Raw genomic sequence first — 20,346 nt, 5'->3', positions numbered from 1 at the left:
CACTGTAACTCTGTAGAGCCCAAGTGCCAGCTTGCCTAAAATTCCTTCTTGTTACTGAACTAAATTGTTTGTTTTTAACTTAAAAAAAAAAAAGAGGCTAAGTAATATTACAAGTACCAGAAGTGATCTCCTTGGAAGCAAAAACTGTTTACATTAAATATAAATCAGTTTGCTGGTTGTATCTGTCACATTTACAACATAGTGTAATACTCTGTGATCAAACACATAATGAAATACAGCTTTTGACATTCAACACACCGTAAGACCAGTTTGCCACAGGCAGGTTAAGTGGAAGTAGTGAGAGGAAGAGGAGATATGCAGGAGGAGAACTTTTCCTGTTGATCTCTGGTTTCATCACAAATTGGACCACCTGTGGTCCTTTATACAGTCCTCCTCCACTGCTGGTACAGGTGGCTTGATGGAACAGTTTCTGTTGCTCAGAGAATGCAGCCCCAGCTCATCTATGATTTCAGCAGCACTCATGGCATTGGGAAGATCCTTTTTCTTTGCAAATGGTAGTCAGATCAACGACAGTCAGTCCTGATCAACTTTTCCACCACCATCGTTGTAAACTCTTCTTGGACCTCCCACAAAGAGCACAATCTGAGTATTTTGAAAGTAGTGATGCTGCAGAGGCTGGATGCTGTCCATGTCAGCCAGCAAAGGTGATGTTTTTGTATTTTATAGTTTTCACATTTAACCTATCGTGGCAGTAGTTGTTACTATTTGATCATCTTCACTTTATACAAAATAATGGACGACTGACGCATCCCAGCCAAACATGGGAATGTACTTTTTTCTTTCTTATTTTAAAGCCAAAAAGGCCCTTGAAGAGGTTAGCATACGGGCCTGAGAAACACCTCACTGGCCGTAGGTGCTGCTGCAGCTGCTCCTGGTCTAGGTTTTAGTTTTGCTCCTGCAAGCTGGTGGCTACTCTGAAAGTGTTTTCAAATTTTTTTTGTAAAATAAAAGATAGGTACAGAAAAAACTGCACAAAACGGATGTGTGGGTTACTTAAGGTGAATAATCTTATAATCATCTCATAGATCCAGACATTAGACATTTATCCTGACTCCTAGAGGGCCTATCCATGTGACCCATCTCAGCCCTAACCTCTGATCTCTTCCTATATGGACCCACTACTCTGACTTTTACAGGAATCATTTTGTTGCATTTTAAAGTAATTTTGTTGTCCAAATGTGCATCCCTAGACACTATGGTTTGTCATGCCCATTTATTTTCAACTTTGATATGTTTTCTAAATATCTCTTAATCCATAGGTTCTCCTTGCATGCCTTTGTTTTCTTTACAATTTATCTATTCAAGAACCGTGGGCTGTTTGACCTGGAGAGTTTCTCTCAGTCAAGACTTAGTTGATTGCATAGTCAGGGTGCAGTTCAATGTTTTCCTCCATTCTTAGCATTTCCTACCGATTGGCAACCTGGATTCAGAGATAGGATCAGAAACTTAGGTTTTGATTCCTTTAATCAAGACTATAGGACGCACGTGTCTTGTTAGCGCTTTTTAAAATCTAAGCAGCCTTTGATGCTTACTGCCTATAGCTACTACTTCACGAGATTACAAAATGGTGATATTTTAATTCTAACATCTTCTTCATTAATTAATTGTAGTATATTTATAAAGAGACTCTTCCCCTCATCTATTGTTTTGTTTCCTAGTGATGTAATTTGTATAGGAAGAACAAATTAAGTACATAATTCTTTATCTGTATTTACTAGTTTTTGAGGTATTGAGTTGGTTTTTTCTCCTTCAGAGTTAACCAGTTCTTTTTAGAAGTATCATTATGGAGTCATAGATTTAAACATATTTTGTAGGTTTAAATCTGTTGAAATTATTAGTGAGGCTCAAGTTGTCCCTCTTTGGCTGAGGGGCCTGAATTGGCTCATGGTCTTGTTGACTTGACCCTTATAATCTTTTATAGCGTTCTTGCTGTCTGACCTGACAAGATATTCTAAGTTCATGTTTTAGATTTCTAGCTCGAGGCCTTTAATCAGCCATCTTTTTAAGAAGCATTGGTTACTTTTAATGATATTTGGAGATCACAGTTGCGGTGCCAGACATGGTCATTGCTACTGATGGTTGTTGTTTCAAGGCCTTTTTTATGGGTCTAGGAAATAAAGTATGTGTATTAACAGGTTTTTAACTTATGTTTCATGTTATATATGTTTATTACATACATTCCATGTGTTATATTAATGGAATATATAACATATTGATATATTTAATGTATGTGTATTTAGATGTAAAGTTAACCCCAGCCCCAAGATAGGATATATATATAATACAAATTTAATATATAACAAAAATATATATTATTAAATATTATATAATAGGTATTATATAATTAATAAGCATTATATATTAGGTATTATATAATACCTAACTTATAACATAGGTGTTATAAACACCTGTATCAATAAAATATATATCATTTTTATAATATACACTATATATAGCATGATATCAAACTATAATTATAGTCTATATTTTATGTGAGATAAAAATACCTACTATGTTCATAGTGATACTTTCAATTAAAATTCAAGATTAAAGAACCTTTTATTAACTTCTTTGTTACCTTGTGTCTTTATTTTTCCATATTTAGAATTCTGACTTTCAGGGATAGGAGAAATGGTATAATTAAAATGCCTCATAATTACTTGTCTAGTCAGAAATACACACACAGCAAAGGATAACAATATTAACACCAATACAACTACTGAAAACATTAAAAAAGTTTTACACTTCATCTACCTATTTTTCCCCCACTTTGCAAAATAGTTATACTGCTCCTATAGTGTCAGAAAATATAGCCATTATATGTGCTATACTCTCTCCTTAGCCTTCATTTAGTTTTGGTTCTGCAGGTAACTATAGATCCTTTAAGTTGGTCTCTCTGTAGTCATTTTGGTTTCCTGAAGCTTGTTCTCCACTATAGGAGTGGGCAAACCTTTTCTGGAAAGAGCCAGATAGCAAACATTTGTGGCTTTGCAGGGCACTTGATCCCTCACAAGTGCCCAGTCTCGTGATGGGAGTGAGAAGGCAGCCCTATGTGTAGACTAATGAGCATGGCTGTCTTCCAGTAAAACTGTCTTCATTTCATTTTCATGTGTCATGATACAGTATTCTTAAACATTTTTTCCCAAACAAGTAAAAATATAAAATCCATTCTTAGATCGTAGACTACAGAAAACAGGTTGCAGGCCAGATTTGGCCTAAAGACTGTAGTTTGCAGACCTCTGTTCTGATTCCTCAGAAGGCGGTCATGTGTTCTTGCTTGTTACATTTTCTCTGCCCTTTAAGCTTGGAAGTCAGTTTTGTTGGATTTAAAATCCTTGGCTCATACTTTCTTTTCTTGAATATCTAATTCAGTGGAGTGCGTTACTCTATTTTCTTTTGGCATGAATTGTTGCTGTCAAAGTCTGGTGATGATTTAAACTTCTCTTTTGTAGGTCACATATTCCTTTTTTCCCCCCTATCTTTTTTTTCTTTTTCTTAAGTAGTATTGCTAGAATGTATCATGGTATTTATTCTGGGTTGAATTTCTCAGGTATGCTCTAGTATATTTGATATATACTTTCAATTTTAAGAAAGTTTGCTTGAGTTATGGTTTTTAGTATTTTTTGTTTGTTTTAGTTTTTTTCCCCAAAGACTCCTGTTATCCATATATTGAATATTCTTTGTTTATTTCCAGTATTTGTCATTTTCTCTTCCATCTTTAAAATTAAAAAAAAATTTTTTTCTCTTTAAACTTTAAAAAGTTTCTTCCTATGACTCTATTTCTTGTAAGGCATTAATTTGTTTTCTTTAATCACTTTTATTTTCCCTCTAGTCATCATTTCTGAAAGTATTTTCTTTGCATTTCTAATTCTATCTTTAGGTCTGTCACCTCATTTCTGAGCATTTCTAATTCTGATTTATGTTATTTCATGTGTTCTATTATTTTAAAGTGTCTTTTAGTTTCTTTTGAAATAGTAACAGTTTTGATCGGCTATGTTAGCATGCCTTCCTCATGCTTTTTTTTCTCCATGGGTATTATTCTAGTCTTCATTTTTTTCTTATGAAAGCAGTGTATGGGATTTTACCTTGATACTTTTATTTTGCTTAGTTTTATGTGAAATTGGTTTTCTTCTGCATTGCTTTTTAAAGAGCTATGTATTTTTTAAAATCAGTGATACATGTCTAAGAAGTTCAAATACTTAAACAGAGATAGCAGGAAGAGGTTTATTCTGAGGTCTGGAAAAGATGAATTGACCTCGTCATCTCTCTGTTACTCTTTTTGATGTTACTGTCACAGTCAGTGGTAGCCATTTCTGTCTACTAATATGTACTTTTGAGATAACTATATTAATTTTTGAAAGCTTTGTCCCTGACTCAGCTTTTTAATCTTATGCCCTAACTTCTCTGCACCAATCCTGCAAATGGGACTTTTTACCAGAAATTATTTTTCTTTTAGCAGGGAATAAAAATTACAGTCCAGAATCTAGGTCCTTAGGGTAGTTCAGCAGTTTTTCCATGGCTGTGTCTTTAGTCTTTCTTACCCTGGTTTTACAGTAAGTTATACAAGTAGTAATTCTTTGTGAGCCTAAAGTGTATACATTTTTAAAAAAAATCTGAGTTCATAGTATAGCAATTTACTGTCATGGTATTTCTAAGAATGAATTATGTATCATACCTTTCAGTTTTTACAGATGATGATTAATTCCTGTCCTTCATTTGCAGTATAAAACCTATTTTAAATTAAATCTCTGTTTCCCTAACATTCTGCTCAAACTCAACCAATTTAGAAGATAAATCTTAAAGCAATGATTTCAGCTTTTTGTAATTTCCTTCCTAGGCATCACTATTAAAGTGTTTTCCAATGATGATGAAAAAATGCCCACTTTTTTCATGATTGTAAGACATTTATCTGCATTCAGGTATTATGTTTATCATTCATGGTAAATTTACAAGATCCTTAAAAAGCATGTTTTTAGAAGTAAATTTTTTTGCTATGGCATGTCAAAGAGACTTACTAGTGATTTAGAGAAACTGATAACAAAAGATACAGGGTTAACAGTTGAGTATTGAAAGGTTATTAGTGGACAAATTTTGGCCTTAAGTTCTAAATCACACAAATGACTCTGGTCAAGAACTCAGACTTTTAAAACTTGCTTCATCACTTTGCATTTGCCACAGTGTCTTATCCTTGTTTTTTTGGTCAAAGAATTATGGGAATCAGGAGCTAGCATACTGCTTTCTCAGTTTACTTCAATTACATTTAAAGGCTAACCCCGGGAGTCCTACCAAAACATAGAGATAGAAAGGAAGTTAGTTCATTGAAACATCTGTTTGAGTAGTTACTCAGCATACTACTGGCTATTTTCCTTTGTGTTGGATGGAAGAAAGAATAGTCACTAAATACTTAATGTGAGCTTTTTTTCTTGGTGATTTTGCTTTTTAGGGTGAGTAATTTTCCTCAAATTAGGATGCCTGGGAAAGTCTGGTTAATCAGTGGTTCCTGGTTGCTGGGCCCTTCTTAATGAGAAGTTGTACTGTGTAATCATAGTGTACTTTGGATGTTCTCATTTATGTTATTCCTTCAACTCTTCGTGTGGGTGTTCTGATTGCTTGGTTACATCTGCCTGGCATAGTGGTATTTAAAACAGCATTTATAATAAAAATTTGTCCATCTTAGCAAGTAAAATGAGAATATGGAAAGACAATTGATAGTTGAAACATAATTGTTTCCTCTTGACTTTACTTAGTGTTTACTGGGTTGTAGTTTTGGGATGAAGAGAAATGTGGATGATTGTTGCTCTGATCCAAAATGATTAGTTTATCCAGCTTGAGGCACAGAGTGTGTGGAGATGTAGTCATGCGACCATTTTCTCCTCTTACAGAGCAGTTCCACTTTTTATGTGCTTTACATTTTGGGGGTTTCACATAATTTTTTTAAAAAATAGAACAAGGTTCTGTTAAAACTACCTACAAACATTTAATGGAGAGGTACTTTGTATGCATTTGTTAATGGCTGAAGAGGTTTCTTATTTAGCATTCTGCTATTTGTAACACTGGTAATTTGGGTCTCTGTAATGTATTTTGGGGTCCTGTGGACCTAGCTGTCTTACTATTAGTGTTTTCTTTCTATCAGGACTTCCAGATAAGGGATAAGAACTAACAGTTGTGCTACTCAGCTTGGTATTTTATGTTATTGTTTTATTCAGTCCTTCAGTCAAACTTGCAAGGTGGTTATTATCTCCCTTGTCACACAAAGAAAAGGGAGCTTTAAATTCAGAATCTAAAAATTACCCTTTCTTCTGCCTTGCTTTTGGACAGCAGGGAAAGTATACATCCATTAAAGGCATTGGCTTTTCTATACGGTGTATCTGAATGATTTCATCTGCAACTTTTAATTCTTTCCTATATTTGATGCCTTTAAGAATGCCTATCTCAACCTGGACTTAAAACCCCTAGACCTCTCTGTCTGTCTCCTAAACATGGGTACTTGACTATTCTACAGGCATCTCAACTCAGTGTGTGTAGAGTTGAAGTCATATCTCCCAAATATTTGTCTCCTCATATATTCTTTTTTTTTTTTTTTTGATTCCCTGTTCTACATCCACCTCCTGCTCTGGATAGGTTTAATCCTCTTGGGCCATAATGGCTGAAAGCAATCCAAGTAACACACTACAGTAGTTACTCTGGATAATTTTCTCATCAGAAGAATGAAGCTCCTTTCCTAAGCCAGGAGTCCTTTCAGGCAGCAGGGCCAGTAGATAGAATATAAGATGTACAATACATGATTTATTCTTTATTCCAACCCCGACCAAAGGTCATGGGAGAATCAACAATTAGGCACCTTACTCTGATGATGCCCTGCATTCAATCTGATTTTTCCTTTTTCATAGTTAATCTCAGTTCTTTACCTAGTGACCTCATCCTTTACCTCAATAAACTCCTCCTTTACTTCTCTAGACCATGTCCTACAGTGGTACTAATTACATCGTATTTTGTTCTGTCCCTAATTAGTATTTTGTTTATTTTATTAATATACGGAGAGGTGGACCCATTGCTGGGGAACTAAATGTGTTTTATACAGAGTAGTTTTTATTGAAACCATAACTCTACCTGGTAAATTCCCACTGCATTCTCTATTTGTTTCTTACAGTCACAAGGATGTAAACAGCTGTACTTTATTTTGTATGTTTCTCTGAAGTACTGTTGATGTGTTCATGTTCCCTTGAATTAGTTATAGTCTGTGATTTTCATCCATGTTTTATCCCTTGCGTTTACCTCAAAGCCTGGCACAAAGTTGGTGTTCAATGTAAATGGATATTTGTGTTAAACTAGGCACTGTGGTGCAGTATATTGAGAATACAAAGATTTAAATGGCATTTTAAAGTTGAACTTACTGCTTAATTGAGTGGCACGGGAGTTAACACCATAGAAGGTATTTTTCCAAAGAATACTGTTAATATCAAGTAGGAGTTCTTCATTACTTTTACTTTTCTTTGACCTGACTTTCATATATATTTGTGCACGCATACTATATGCAATACAGTATTATATATTTTAATATATTGGCTCAAATGCTCGCTTTTAAGTTGTTTTTGGCCTGTGAGTAATTAGTAAATATGCATATGGGTTTTTCTTTTTATAAAATTGGGACTCTGTATTAGGCACTGTAATGTTTTTGTTATAAATTTCTGCTTTTATTTCTCCATAGGCAGCAGAAGATGTCATTTTCATTGGACCTGATACCCATGCTATTCAAGCTATGGGTGACAAGATTGAAAGCAAATTATTAGCTAAGAAAGCAAAGGTTAACACAATCCCTGGCTTTGATGGAGTAGTCAAGGTGAGAAACTATTTTACTTTAACCATAATAGTATACGTCCTCAAGTCAAACATTTTGTCAGAAGTGTAAAATTAAATGCAATTACTGCTTTTTCAAATACACGTGTAGGTTAAAAAAAATCATTGTTGTTTACACTTGGATTATTTTGAGCGGCATGGGTTAAAAAGAGCAAGAAGCCACTTAAGCATTATATTTAATAATCAATGTTGACTTTTAGTTTCATAGGAAAAAACTTGGTGATATAAAAATGTACTCTTAAATCTGTGGATTTCATTTAATGGTGGCATATATTTAATTGTTTGAAACGTTATGTTCTCTTTGTGTCTTTATGATGAGCTTCTGTCCAGGTGCATAAAAAGTAAGTTGTAAACATGTTTTTCGTAGAAAGTGGTGTATCTGTGGGTCACTGTAGATCCCAAACATAACTCCTCAACCAGCAAGCTTCTGCAGCTGAAGCCTTCTAAGGAAGAAATGCAGAAATTAGAGTATGTGTCTCCTTCCCTCTCTATGCCACCCCCCCTCCCCACCAGAGGAAAATGACTTTTTTTTTTTTTTTTTTTTAGAAGAGACTCCCTGTGTAGCCTTTAACCTTGTGATTTGAGTTAGTCTGCAAGAACTCTGCATCTCAGTGTTTCTTATTGTTACTTTTTGGGCTGAGCAATTCTTCATTGTGCAAGATTATTTCATGTATTACAGGATAGTCAGCAAGCCTGGCCCCTGGTTAATAAATACCCTCAGCTTCTTGCCCATATTTACCTGTATTAACCTTAATATGTATTCATTAATTTTTCTCTTCTCTCTCTTACAAGGAAGAGCTATTCCCTATCCTCTGTAAAGCCACTTCTTATGCCCTAGATGTACCCTTTATAGTATAGTCGTCACTGATTATCTTTTCTTTCTTCTGTGTCTTCAAACTCTCTTTGTCTTTTAGCCCCTTTCCGTTATCATTGCTATTGAAAGCGCTCAATCAGTTAAAAAAGTACTGATCGCTGAGCTAAGTGGGAAGTGAATGGTGATAAACACGATACCATGATTCCTCACATCACAGTGCTTCCAGTTTAGCAGAAAGAAATAGACGTTCTTCCTCTTCAAAGAGCACAATAACCTCTTGTCAGTCCACAGCTGCCACCTCAGTTCTCTCTTTCCTTCTACAGCCAAATGTCTTAGAAGAATTGCCCTCACTTGCTTTCATTTCTACACTTTTCACCTTATCTTTAGTCTGCTTCAGTCTGGCTTCTTTCCTCATTCCCAGTGAAATTTCTCTTGTAAAGCCTGCTAGCAACCTCTCCCTCTCACTAAATCCAAGGTGTCATTTTTAATCCTGGTCTTATCTCAGTCTCTTCAAAGCATTTGAGTCTCTTGGTTACTCTTTCCTTCTTGAAATACCCACTTCTGGCACAATACTCAGTTCTAGTTTTGTTTTTGTATTTTTGGCTTGTTTGAATGCAGCTTCTTCCTACCTTTGTCCCTTAAATGTTGGTTTTCTTCTGGATTCTGAGTAGGGCATTATCCCTTTCTGTACAGGCTCACTCTAGGCAATCTTATTTTTATGGCTTCAAATTCCATGCCTATGTATCTGTTCTAGATACCTGCTCAGAACTGCATGTCCAGTTGCTTCGTAAACAGCTCCACCTGATGACCTTGAGGCATTGTGACAGTAACAGTTTGAAAACTGGACTCATCATTTTCTCTTTAGCCGGAGATTGGCACTCTGTGGCTCCAGGCACTCCTGTTTTTGTAAATAAAGTTTTACTGGAACACAGCCATGCTCTTTCCCTTACATATTGTCTGACTGCTTTCCCACCATAATGGCTGAGCTGAGTAATAACTGTGTCAGAGACCACATGGCTCACAAAGCCTGAAAGATTTACTCCCTGGCCCATTCAGAAGAAGTTGGCTGACTCCTGCTGTAATCTTCTCATTTCTCATTCTTTCTTCTCTGAGAAAGTGCCGGCATTTTCCATACCATTTCACAAGCTAGAAACTTGGAGGCGTTCTTGATAAATACTGCTACAGAGAATTCACTTAAATATCATTCTAATCTTTACTTCTTTTTTACCTCATGCCAAGACCAAGTTCCAGCTAACATCATGGAAATCAGATTACTTCATCAACCTTCTGATTGCTCCCCTTGTTGCCAGTCTTGCTCTCGTCCAATTAATTTTCGACACTGCAGCTTGAGTGATGTTTCAAAAATCCAGATTTGACAATATGCCTGTGTTTAAAAACTCCTGAATCACATTCATTTAAATTCTTTAAATAGCTGGCTTGCTTTCTTTCTTCAAACTGATACTGTGCCAGTTTACCCTTTACATTGGTTGTTCCAACCATGTATGACATCTTGAAGATTTTTCAAAACTTCTATTCTTAATTCTGACATATGTATGTTGATTCTGCTTCTGTCTTCATTCCTGACTGTCTTCTACTCATTGTTTAGGACTTGGCATTTCTGCCAAGTAAACCTGCATTTCTCACTACAGTTCCTTGACTGTTTATATTAGATTAGGCTCTCTGTTGTATTTTCCCTTAATACCCTCACTTCACTTGTCACACTTAAAGTCATCCGTTCACTCATCTATTCAGTAAGTATTTAACAAATGTACACTATTTGTCCAACGTTGTTTGAAGTGCTGTGGATAGAGTAGTGATCAAAACAGACCAAAACAAAACAAATTCCAGCCTTCATTGAGCTTATGCTATGGAAGAAGGAGACAGATAATAAACTAATAAAATAAAATAAGAAATGTAACATAAGACAGGGAATAGGGAAAGGGAATGCTGAAAGGTGGGGTCTAGTCATAATTTTAAAGAGGTTTAGCAAACCACCTAAAGAGGTGACAGGGCAAGCATGTGGGTATCAGGGAGAAGAACAGGGCATACCAGGCAGAAACAGTTAACAAGTGCCGAGATGGTGAGGTTAGGTTGTACTTGATGTTGAACAAACAAAAAGGAATCTTGTGGCTGGAGTGATCAAGGGAGAGAGAAGTCACAAATGAGGTAATAGAGGTAAGTTGTAGAGTAGGGAGCTCAGATTTTATAGGATCTTTAGGCCATTTTAGTAATGAATTGAATGTCTACTTCTGGATAGAAAGTTCCTTGCTGGCAAAGGTTATACTTTGCTTTTTAATATATCACATGCACATGATCCCTGTCATAGTCTATGCTAACTGAATATTTGTTGGATGAATAATGTTCTAGGAGGTAAATTTTACACACATAACCATTGTATATATGTTATCTGTTACTGAGCGCATATTTGACACACTAGAAGAGAGGAACACATAACTAAAAACCGAGAGAAAAAGTAAAACAGACAATAGAAATAGATCCACCTGTGCTCTAGATACTGAAATTGGCTGAAAAAACTGTAAAATAACTATGATTAATATGTTAAAGAAATGTGAGAAAAATGAGAAAATAGATAAGGATTTAGAGAATTTTACCAGAGAATTTAAGTCTATAAAAAAATTAAATAAAAATTCTGTAACTGCAAATGTATGAAAATAAGGACTTTAGATAGGTTTAACAGTAAACTAAGCTGAGGATAGGATCTGTGTTGTAACATGTATTAGTATTTCATTCTTTTTTGTGATTGAATAATATTCCATTGTGTGACTATACCACTTTTTTTTTTGTTTTAACCATTTTTCAGTTAATGGACATTTGAATTATTTCTATCTTTTGGTGATTGTGAACAGTGCTGCTATGAACTTCTTTTTGGAAGTATTTGTTTGAATACCTTTTTTAAGTTCTTCTGGGTGTACACTCAGGAGAGGAATTGCTGGGTCATATGATAATTCTATATTTAACTTCTTGAGGCACTGCCAGACATCCAAGCTTTTGTGTAATCCTCTCCTCTTCAGTTTGGGTGGAGCCTGTGATTAACTTCTCTAACTAACAGAATATGGCAAAGGGTGATGGTATGTCACTTCCTTAATTAGTTATGTTATATGGCAAAGGTGATGGGATATTGCTGCATTGAGTTACATTATAGGGCAAAGAGTTTGGGCATCATGCCTGTGATTGTGTTTCATCATAGAAGACTCCATTTTAGGTGACTGGAGAACAGATTCTAGGTGCTGGCTTGATGAAGAAAGCAGTCATATTGAGGAAACCCACATGGCAATGAACTGTAGACAGCTTCTGAGGGTGATCTCCTGAGAATCAACAAAATGGTGGGGTCTCAGTCACTGAGCCACAAGGAAATAATTTCTGCCAGCCACGTGACTGAGCTTGGATTTGTTGCCAGTTGAGCCTCCAAATGAAGATGCAGTCTGGCCCATACCTTGCTTGCACCCTTGAAAGACTCTGAGCAGAGTATGACAAGTCTTTTCTTTACTAGGCTGTCAACTGTTGGGTTTTAGTCTTTTTACATTCTCATTTTAGAGAGTTTAGATAGCGGTTTAGATGGGTCATTATGAACCTTCATCTGTGCTGCCCTAATATTTCTGCGAGTATAATTGTTTTTGTTTTTGTTTACTAATAAGAAATCTAGCCTTCTTGCGATCTTCAGTTTGGGCTTGATTTAGTCACAGGGGTAGTGATGAGTCAGAGCTCCAATTCTGTCTTAGTGATGAAAAGCAGAGTCCTCAGGAGTTCAAGAAAGAGGTCATTAGGAGAGCGTTTGATCTGGAAATTGTTTGTATTGTAGATTCTTTCTTATGAATAGTCAGTGGATATGGTGTCTTGTAGGAAGAAGGAATGTTCCTTGAATAAAGGTCCAAAGGTGACAGGGGCTGGGACATGGGAAATGTGAAGAATATTAGAGATACCCATTATCTGAGTGCTTTCTTGACACTGAGAGAGAGAAGTTGTGTAACAATGGCAGGATTTAAGTTTGAAAGTGTACCTCCTGTATCAATAATTAATAATTAGTGAAATTTCTCCTTTTGACGTTGAAGGGTAAAATGGGAAATGGGTATTCAATTCATTTTTGGAACATTGCCTATGATAGTTTTTTCTTCATTTTCTTGTCCAATACAGAAGAATTGTTTATTCGTTGTCACTTCTGGCTACAATATCTGCAGGTGTCTGTATCAGAAGACACTAATTTCTGGAGTGGGAGCATCTAGTTTTATGTATAAGGTCATTAGTTTATTCTGGGTCTTATTCTGCTTTTGTTTTGAGGCTCTTTCAAAATGTAGAGTATGGAATTGAAGATCTGACAGTGTGGCTATTTCCCGTTCAGTTTTTGTTTGTAAAATTTCCCATTCCTGGTTTAAGGCTACTCACAATAAGTGAAGAGAAAGCTGGGGTCACAACTGCTTCAGGGTCTCCTCTTGAATCCTGGCTAGAGATATTAAAGAGCCCATCTCTGAAGTCTCCAGTAGACTTATCCTTTTTTTTTTTTTTTTTTGTCAGCACAACTGGACTAGAGTCCAGCCTAATTTCATAAGAAAGATTTTGGTGGTAGCCTCCCAAGGACCTTGTCTATCATTTACAGTTTCTCTGAACTTCTCTGGTTTCCTGTGTGATTAGAGGTCTCAAATCCCTCTCAAGGTCTTCCTTTTCTCCCCTTTAATCCAGTATTTTCTGTCTGAGGTTCTTGCCAGTAGTATGAACCAATTGATACAAATTTGGGGATCCTAGATTATACATTCATAGAACACCCTCAATTTCTCTGTAAATTTCTGTTTATTTTGTGTAGGCTTTGGGAAGTCTTTGGTAATGCCTCTCATTTCACAATGAGACCAAGGCTTTAACTTCAGCCATAAGAGGCTTGCTTTATTCTTTAAGGTCTTCATTTTAAAAGGTAATTGACAGTTTTTGGCCATCCAGAAGAAAGAGGGAACAGGTCAGAAGAAGAAAGGGCAGAGCAGGGGAAAGTAGAGGAGCATAGAATGGAGGAAAAGGAATAGCATGATAAAGATCATTAGGTTTGAGAGTTTTAAGTTCACATTTTTTAATTTGGCTTTTCCTATGCCTTTCCTCTTCCCTGTGAACCTGGTTTTCCCTGTGAACTTGTTTTTTCCCTGTGAATTTCACAAAGAAACAATTTTGGCATTTGAATGTCTTCTGAAAGCTTCCTCATGTTAATAAAAAAATGTAGAACACTTGGTGTCCGAGAGTATGCTTCCCTGTTTTTCCCTAAGGTGCCTCTCAAATGAACCATTCTTGCCAAAAGCTTACAAAAGAGTCTACTATAATTCTGAGTTATCCTTGATGAAATTGTGCCATCTAGAAAGATAAGAACATGAATTTGAGTTACAGACTTAATACATTTAAGGAGAAGTAGTCTGATTCACTGCACAGACAGCCTGAGACAAACCTATATATGAGAGTCTTGTAATGGCATCAGATATGTTGTTTGTACACCTCATGTTCGGGCCCTCAACTGAACGGTTAGCCATCTGTACCTGCAAACCTGACAATGTGCCGTGCCTTGGTGGTTTAATATCTAGAAGAGAGAGCTCTCCCAGACCCAGACTCCCATGGACAAAAAATAAGTTAAGACAGGAAAGTTCTCAAGGTTTTGATACGGGTTTCAAGGCAGATTTTGCCCTACTTGGATACCCTTGAAACCTTCTAAACTTTATGGAGCCGACATGAAGATGGACTTACAGGTCCTACGCTTATCTTCTTCCATATGAACTTTGTCTTATGGACTTGAAACAAAAAATGTTGAGGATATTTTGTGACTAAATAAAGAAGGTATTGTTAGTAATAAAGAAGATTTCTTTCAATAATAAACATTTTCAAATCTGATCAGAAAGTCAAAGGGTTCCTCATTTCTAAGTTTCCTGAAAAGAAAGTTGGAGCTATACCCAATGTGGGACTTTTCTCACCTTTGTGCATGGGGAAACCCCTGAGTAGGGGGCTCAGTGGGCATCAGGGGGTCTTTGCTGGTTTTGAATCTAGGATCTTGAACTGTGGCTTTCAGCAAGTCTTGAACAGTTCTCAGTGGAACCTCCAAGATTGCCTCAAAGTGATGGCACCCTTTACTGTAATAGGTAATAAACTTGGTTTTGCTTGGTCAGTATGTTTTTTGGTTATCTTTTCAGGGAGGCTGCATTTAACAATCTACATTTTTGAATTCCCAACCTCTGTTAATTTGAAGAATAGGGAAGAGTAGAAAGTATAAGAAAATAAATTCACTTTTCTTTTCAATTTTTGTCTCCTTGTGTGTTTTACGTGATTTTTAAGACACTGTTACACTCTCAGATAACCATAGGCTCTTCTCGTCTGTGTTAACTTAACTGTGATACATAGTCCTAGAAGCTGTTGTCTGAGTGAATCTGTTCAAGCCACAATTGAACCTGCATGATATAGTTTTCAGATAAGCATTTAAAAATAATTTTAAGGGATGCTCTTTTGTTTCTCTGATAAATTTTAATGCTAGTTTTATTTCTAATTTGCCTTTATTTCTGATATAAGAGGATATAGATATTTTTCCTTTTAAATTTGGTTATTTAAAATTTCTTGTATAACAACTCCACATCCATTTGGAACTACACTATTTTTCACATTTTGTGGTTTAGATTTGTTAGGTAAAGATTGCTTTTGAGACTATCTATGCAGATAGAAGTTTGCTGATGCAAATAGTGTAAATTTTTGGAATACTGTATGATTTTTGTAACCAACTGCATTAAGCAATACTTTTACATTGGAAGAATGTATGTGCTAATTATAGTTAATTCCGTCTTTTTAAATTCGATGGTTTTTTTTTTCTTTAATTAGCCTGTGGTATTTTTAGGCCGGTTCTTTTTCTTGGCAACTATATTATATTCTACTTCTTTTTCCCCTCTCAAGCACTTAGGTAAGTTAATGTGGTTTCAATTTGTTACATTTCTCCCCAAAATGTTTGTTCCTTTTCCTTTTGGATATTTAGACTGTTATTTGGAGGTTAAATGGAGATGGTTTACCACATTCTTTTAAAACACTGTGTGTAATACTTAAGGAGTCTTCTGGAATGGTTTCCTTTCGTTCTTGAGTAACCCTTTTCATTAGAGAGAAACTAATGTCTTTTTAAAGTGTAATTTGTGTAGTCAGGTATTCAAGTAGTATTTCAAGTAGTCATCTGGTATCGAGTATTTGCCTTTAACAAGTTTCATTTTATTCAATATCTTACTAACTTGATCTCAGGGACTTTAGAGCAGAGTGAAGACATCTGAAGCTGTGGAGGACAGGGTTTGGAATCCCAGCCCATTTGTTTACCAAAGAATAACAAGCCACAGATATGGATTTCAAAGAGTTTCAAGTCCCCTTAGGGAGACCTACAAGTAGACAGGCAGTTTAATACATTTTAATAGTATGAAGCTCTAGTGTGTGGGGCCCGTGTAGGGGTGACACTAACCTAGTTTGAAGACGTCATGGCAGATCTTCCAATGGAAGTGATACCTGAAGTCTGATGAGTTAGCTAAAAAGTGAAGATAATTATGGAGAGACAGTATTGTGGTCAGTGAAAATATCTTGTAAAAGCTTGGATCTGGGAGACCATGGGAGCTTTAGAAAACTGCAGGTATGCAGTGTGAGGGGCTGAAGTCAGAGGCTGGAGAGGAACTTAGGATCCAGGTATGCACGGCCTCCAGTGCTGTGCAGCTGGGTTTGGAGGTCATTTTTGTGGCTTTGGGAACCTCTGAATGGTTTCATGTAGAAGAATTGGCATGATGATATTGTGGAATTAGAAAATTTACTTTGATTTGATATGGAAAATGGATTGGAGCCGTGCAAAACTTGACGTTGGTGGACAAATTAGAGTGCTCTTCCTTTAATCCAAACAAGAAACAAGAAACGATAGGGGCCTAAAATAGGTATTAGGACGGAGCCAAGTAGAAGGTGTGGAGATAGTGGAAGTTGAATCTGTAGGATTACGTGATCTGTTAGATGTCAGGTGTGAAGCCGAGGGAGGAATCAACAATGATTAAATTGTTGGTTCTAATACCTGCCAGCTTTTGGGGGGAAATTTATTAAACTTATCTGAGTTCCTGTTGCTCTTCCAGAGAGATAGTAATGTTTGTTCTTTCAGAATGTATGGTATGGTAATGTAGTTGAATAAAGCTTATAAATTATACAATGTAAGCCTAGAGTAGTGATTGTTTTTATCACCTAATTAGCCAGGTGTTAAAAACTGTACTTTTGCTTTAGCAGAAAGCCAAATAACAGCAACAACAAAAACAAAAAACTAGTGTGAAGGGAATTATTTAAAAAATCAAAACCCCCCAAATCAAAAAGCTGTCCTAGTAATTAAAGAGTACAATCTTAGACATCAGTATCCTTTTCCCCTGCTAAACCAAGAATAACTTTACAGATGATGCTTCAAAGGCTTTATGTTTTTGAAAAAAGATTCAAGTATGTTTACTATGCTTTTTTACAGTTATAAAAACATATACTAAATGTTTGCAAGATTTGAAAATATGTTAAACAGGAAGTCTATTTGACTTGGAGTTATCTGGAAAACACAATCGGCTAGAACCTGTTTCTTGAATCCAGGATGTTGAAAGTTTTGCTTTATTTTATAAATGCAGAATAGTTTGATGATGCTTTTTGTGTACAGATAGAGCTTTTACAGAGTCTAGCAAACACTAAGCACTCAGTTAAGCTTGACAATCTGATAGAGCCTGCACCCCACAAAACTATCAAGTTTGTTCCTTTCCTGCCTGGCCTTGGTTGTTATATGCTGTGGTCATCACTCATCCCCTGAACCTGTAGGATACAGAACGAGTAATGGCACTACAAAACTTCAAAGTGGACTTCACTGCATCAGATTATCTGTGCACTCGTTGTAGCTGATGAGCAGGGTTCTTCTTGGGCAGAGAAGGGAAGCAAAATATAACAAAGACAGGCAAATTCAAGTAGTTCTCCCTGACACTAAACATCTAATTTATTTCTACAGTGATGTAGACTCTGTTTTAGCATGTTTCAGCTGTTACTAATTTCATCTTAACAACCCTGTGAGATACCGTTATTATGTCCATCTTACAGATGAGAAAACCTAATGCCAGAGAGGCATACTGGTAGGTAAGGCATTTACTGTCACTGAGCCAGTGTTGGAGTATATGCCTTTGGCTTCCGATACCTGCGCTGGGTTTTGCTGCCTCACAGATGGGTGCTATAGACCATTAACAAGTAAGTTGGCCTTGCACATAAGGTACCCAATTTTTGTTAGCTCTCTTTTACATTTTTGTAATCTACTTGTTTGGTTGGAGCAACATCACCTGCCCCTCCCATCATATTCTCTGTAAAACAGAATTTTCACTCTTACTTTTGGGTTGGATGATGGAGTGCACTTAATGTAAGTTATGCTGAAATAAGAGAGTAATGGAAATGATTACCAGTATCCTCTTTCTTCATTTCTTCAACTGCTGTTTTGGAATTGTACAGCTTAATACTTTCCTTCAGCTCTTTCCTCATCAGTATTTCCAAGCATAAAACAGCTTCAGAACCTGAGTGTGGCTTCCTTAGAGACAGGCTGACATTACAGGTATTTTTATTGTTTAGCAGAATAGAATCAAGTGATATCATTACATTGTTCCTTTTTCCTACCTCCTGGTTTGAAACCATCAGGAATATTATTTCTAATATATTTTTCTTTAATTTTTCTACTTTCTGTGTTTTTAAAATTTTATTACTTTTGATAGGAAAATGAAAATAATATTCTAAATACTTCAACTGAATATTGTATAAAGAATTAGTAGCATCAAATGTGTTTTGTTCCTTCTGTTGAAATTTTTGTATTTGACTTCGATTTTCAGAGGATTATTATCTTACTTGTTACAAATTTTCTTAAGAAAATTAAAACGTATAATATATACTTTATTATTAATATAAACTATAGAATATTAATGTATTGGACAATATTTGAACAGATCTTGCTGTTCTACTCCCTTTAGTATTTTCATATATTGTATGTCATATAGTTGACAGATAGGAAAACCCTCTTGAGGATGTTCTAAAGTAAGAGTGTTAAGCAGAATCAGTTCTACTTTTTCTTCAAATATGGCCAAGTTGAATTTGTGAAGAAGTAATGATGTTTTGCTTAAAAGAGATTTGTCTTATATAAATAAAGAGCAGAACGTATTTGGTAAAATAAGGCTCAATACTCATTTTACATGTTTATTAAATAAAGTTTAATATCTGTAAATTGAAATTCACCTACTTTCTACTATTTTTCAGTATAAATTAAACTTGTGGCCCTTCATTTTGAAAACTTATTGCCATGTAAAGTCTGATTTTTTATGTGTATTTTTAAATTTTTAGAAAATATTTAAATATTTATTTATTAAGAAAATTTTTTTTAATGGAGGTACTGGAGATTGAACCCAGGACCACATGCATACTAAGCATGCACTCTACCTCTGAGCTATATACCCTCTCCCCTGACTTTTTAATAATGAAATATTTATTTAAAAAATTACTATTTGGGTAGCACTATATATTTTTTTAAAGAGTAGGTTTTGTGAAACTTAAGTTTCAGAATTTGAAATTGTATGATACAGTGAAAAAAGTTCTTGACTGAGAATAAAGAAATGAGGGTAAATATTGGACTTGGTTTTGCCCACTGTCAACAATATTTCAAGTGTACTTTGTTTTAAAGTGGAGCAAAATTCAAGCCTATCTGGTTCTTGAACCCCTGCTCAGAACTGCTGCCTGGTACTTCCTTGCTGTATATCACTTAGATTTGTGAATCTGAACAAGCCATTACATCTCCTTGGATATAGGGTCACTTACTTCTAATGTTGATGCTCCTGAGATGAGTAGTGCTGTTGGCATTGGAGTAGGTCATTTAGAAGATTGTCTTATTGCTACGGACTTATTTCTGTGGATGCTGATGGATAGTTGTTTATTCATTCAACAAATAATGTGTTGGTTGTGCCGATTTGCTAAGCTCTGGGGATTCAGTAGAGAGCAAGAGAGAGCTGATCATTGCTCTCATGGAGATTAAGTGTGACAGGGGCTGTCATAATTGAAGGACAGAGTGTAATGTGATCACATAGCAGTGGCACCTAACCTGGAATAGGATTGGAAAGGCTTTCTAAAGAAAGTGACATTTAGGTGAAACTTCAAACATGCGCCCCTTAGGTTAAGAGAAAATGGTAATTTTTCTCTACCTAGACTACTGCTTCCCAGCTGGACTCCTCACATCCCTCTCACCTCTTTCTAAAATACTCATTTGTTCATTCTTTCATTCAACAGCCGTTTCTTGAATGTGCCAGGCACTGTTCTAGGCATTTAAAATATATTCTTTATTGACACAACATTGTAAACTGACTATAACGCAATAAAATATATATATATCCTTGGACCAACTAGACAGAGGTTTTAGCCCTTTAGGAGCTTACATTTTACTGGGGTCAAGGATACAGAGTGTAGAGAATATACAAAATAATAATGATAAGTAAATCATATGCTAAAATTCTTCAAAATGCAGCCAGAGTGTGGCCCCTTGTGGTTTTTTTTTTTTTTTTTTTTTGCTCTTGGCTGAAGTTCATTCTTTTTATGGTGGTCATTGAGGCCTTGTTTAACTCTACTGTAGGCTCACTCTTCAG

At 35.8% G+C, this 20,346-nt stretch overlaps 1 protein-coding gene across 4 annotated transcripts in view; it reads left to right on the top strand.

Annotated features, from left to right (window-relative positions):
- The window catches only part of PCCA (propionyl-CoA carboxylase subunit alpha), a 331,849-nt gene that overhangs the window by 79,900 nt on the left and 231,603 nt on the right, over positions 1-20,346 (top strand). For all 4 annotated transcript variants that reach the window (XM_031466271.2, XM_010986054.3, XM_031466270.2 and 1 more), the window contains exon 7: positions 7,730-7,861. In XM_031466271.2, coding sequence (XP_031322131.2) covers positions 7,730-7,861 — 132 coding nt within the window. The remainder of the gene's footprint in view (positions 1-7,729; positions 7,862-20,346) is intronic.

The sequence above is a fragment of the Camelus dromedarius genome, chromosome 13 (genome assembly GCF_036321535.1).
Source record: "Camelus dromedarius isolate mCamDro1 chromosome 13, mCamDro1.pat, whole genome shotgun sequence".
Classification (NCBI taxonomy): Eukaryota; Metazoa; Chordata; class Mammalia; order Artiodactyla; family Camelidae; genus Camelus; species Camelus dromedarius.
This window is presented reverse-complemented; position numbering and strand designations above follow the sequence as displayed.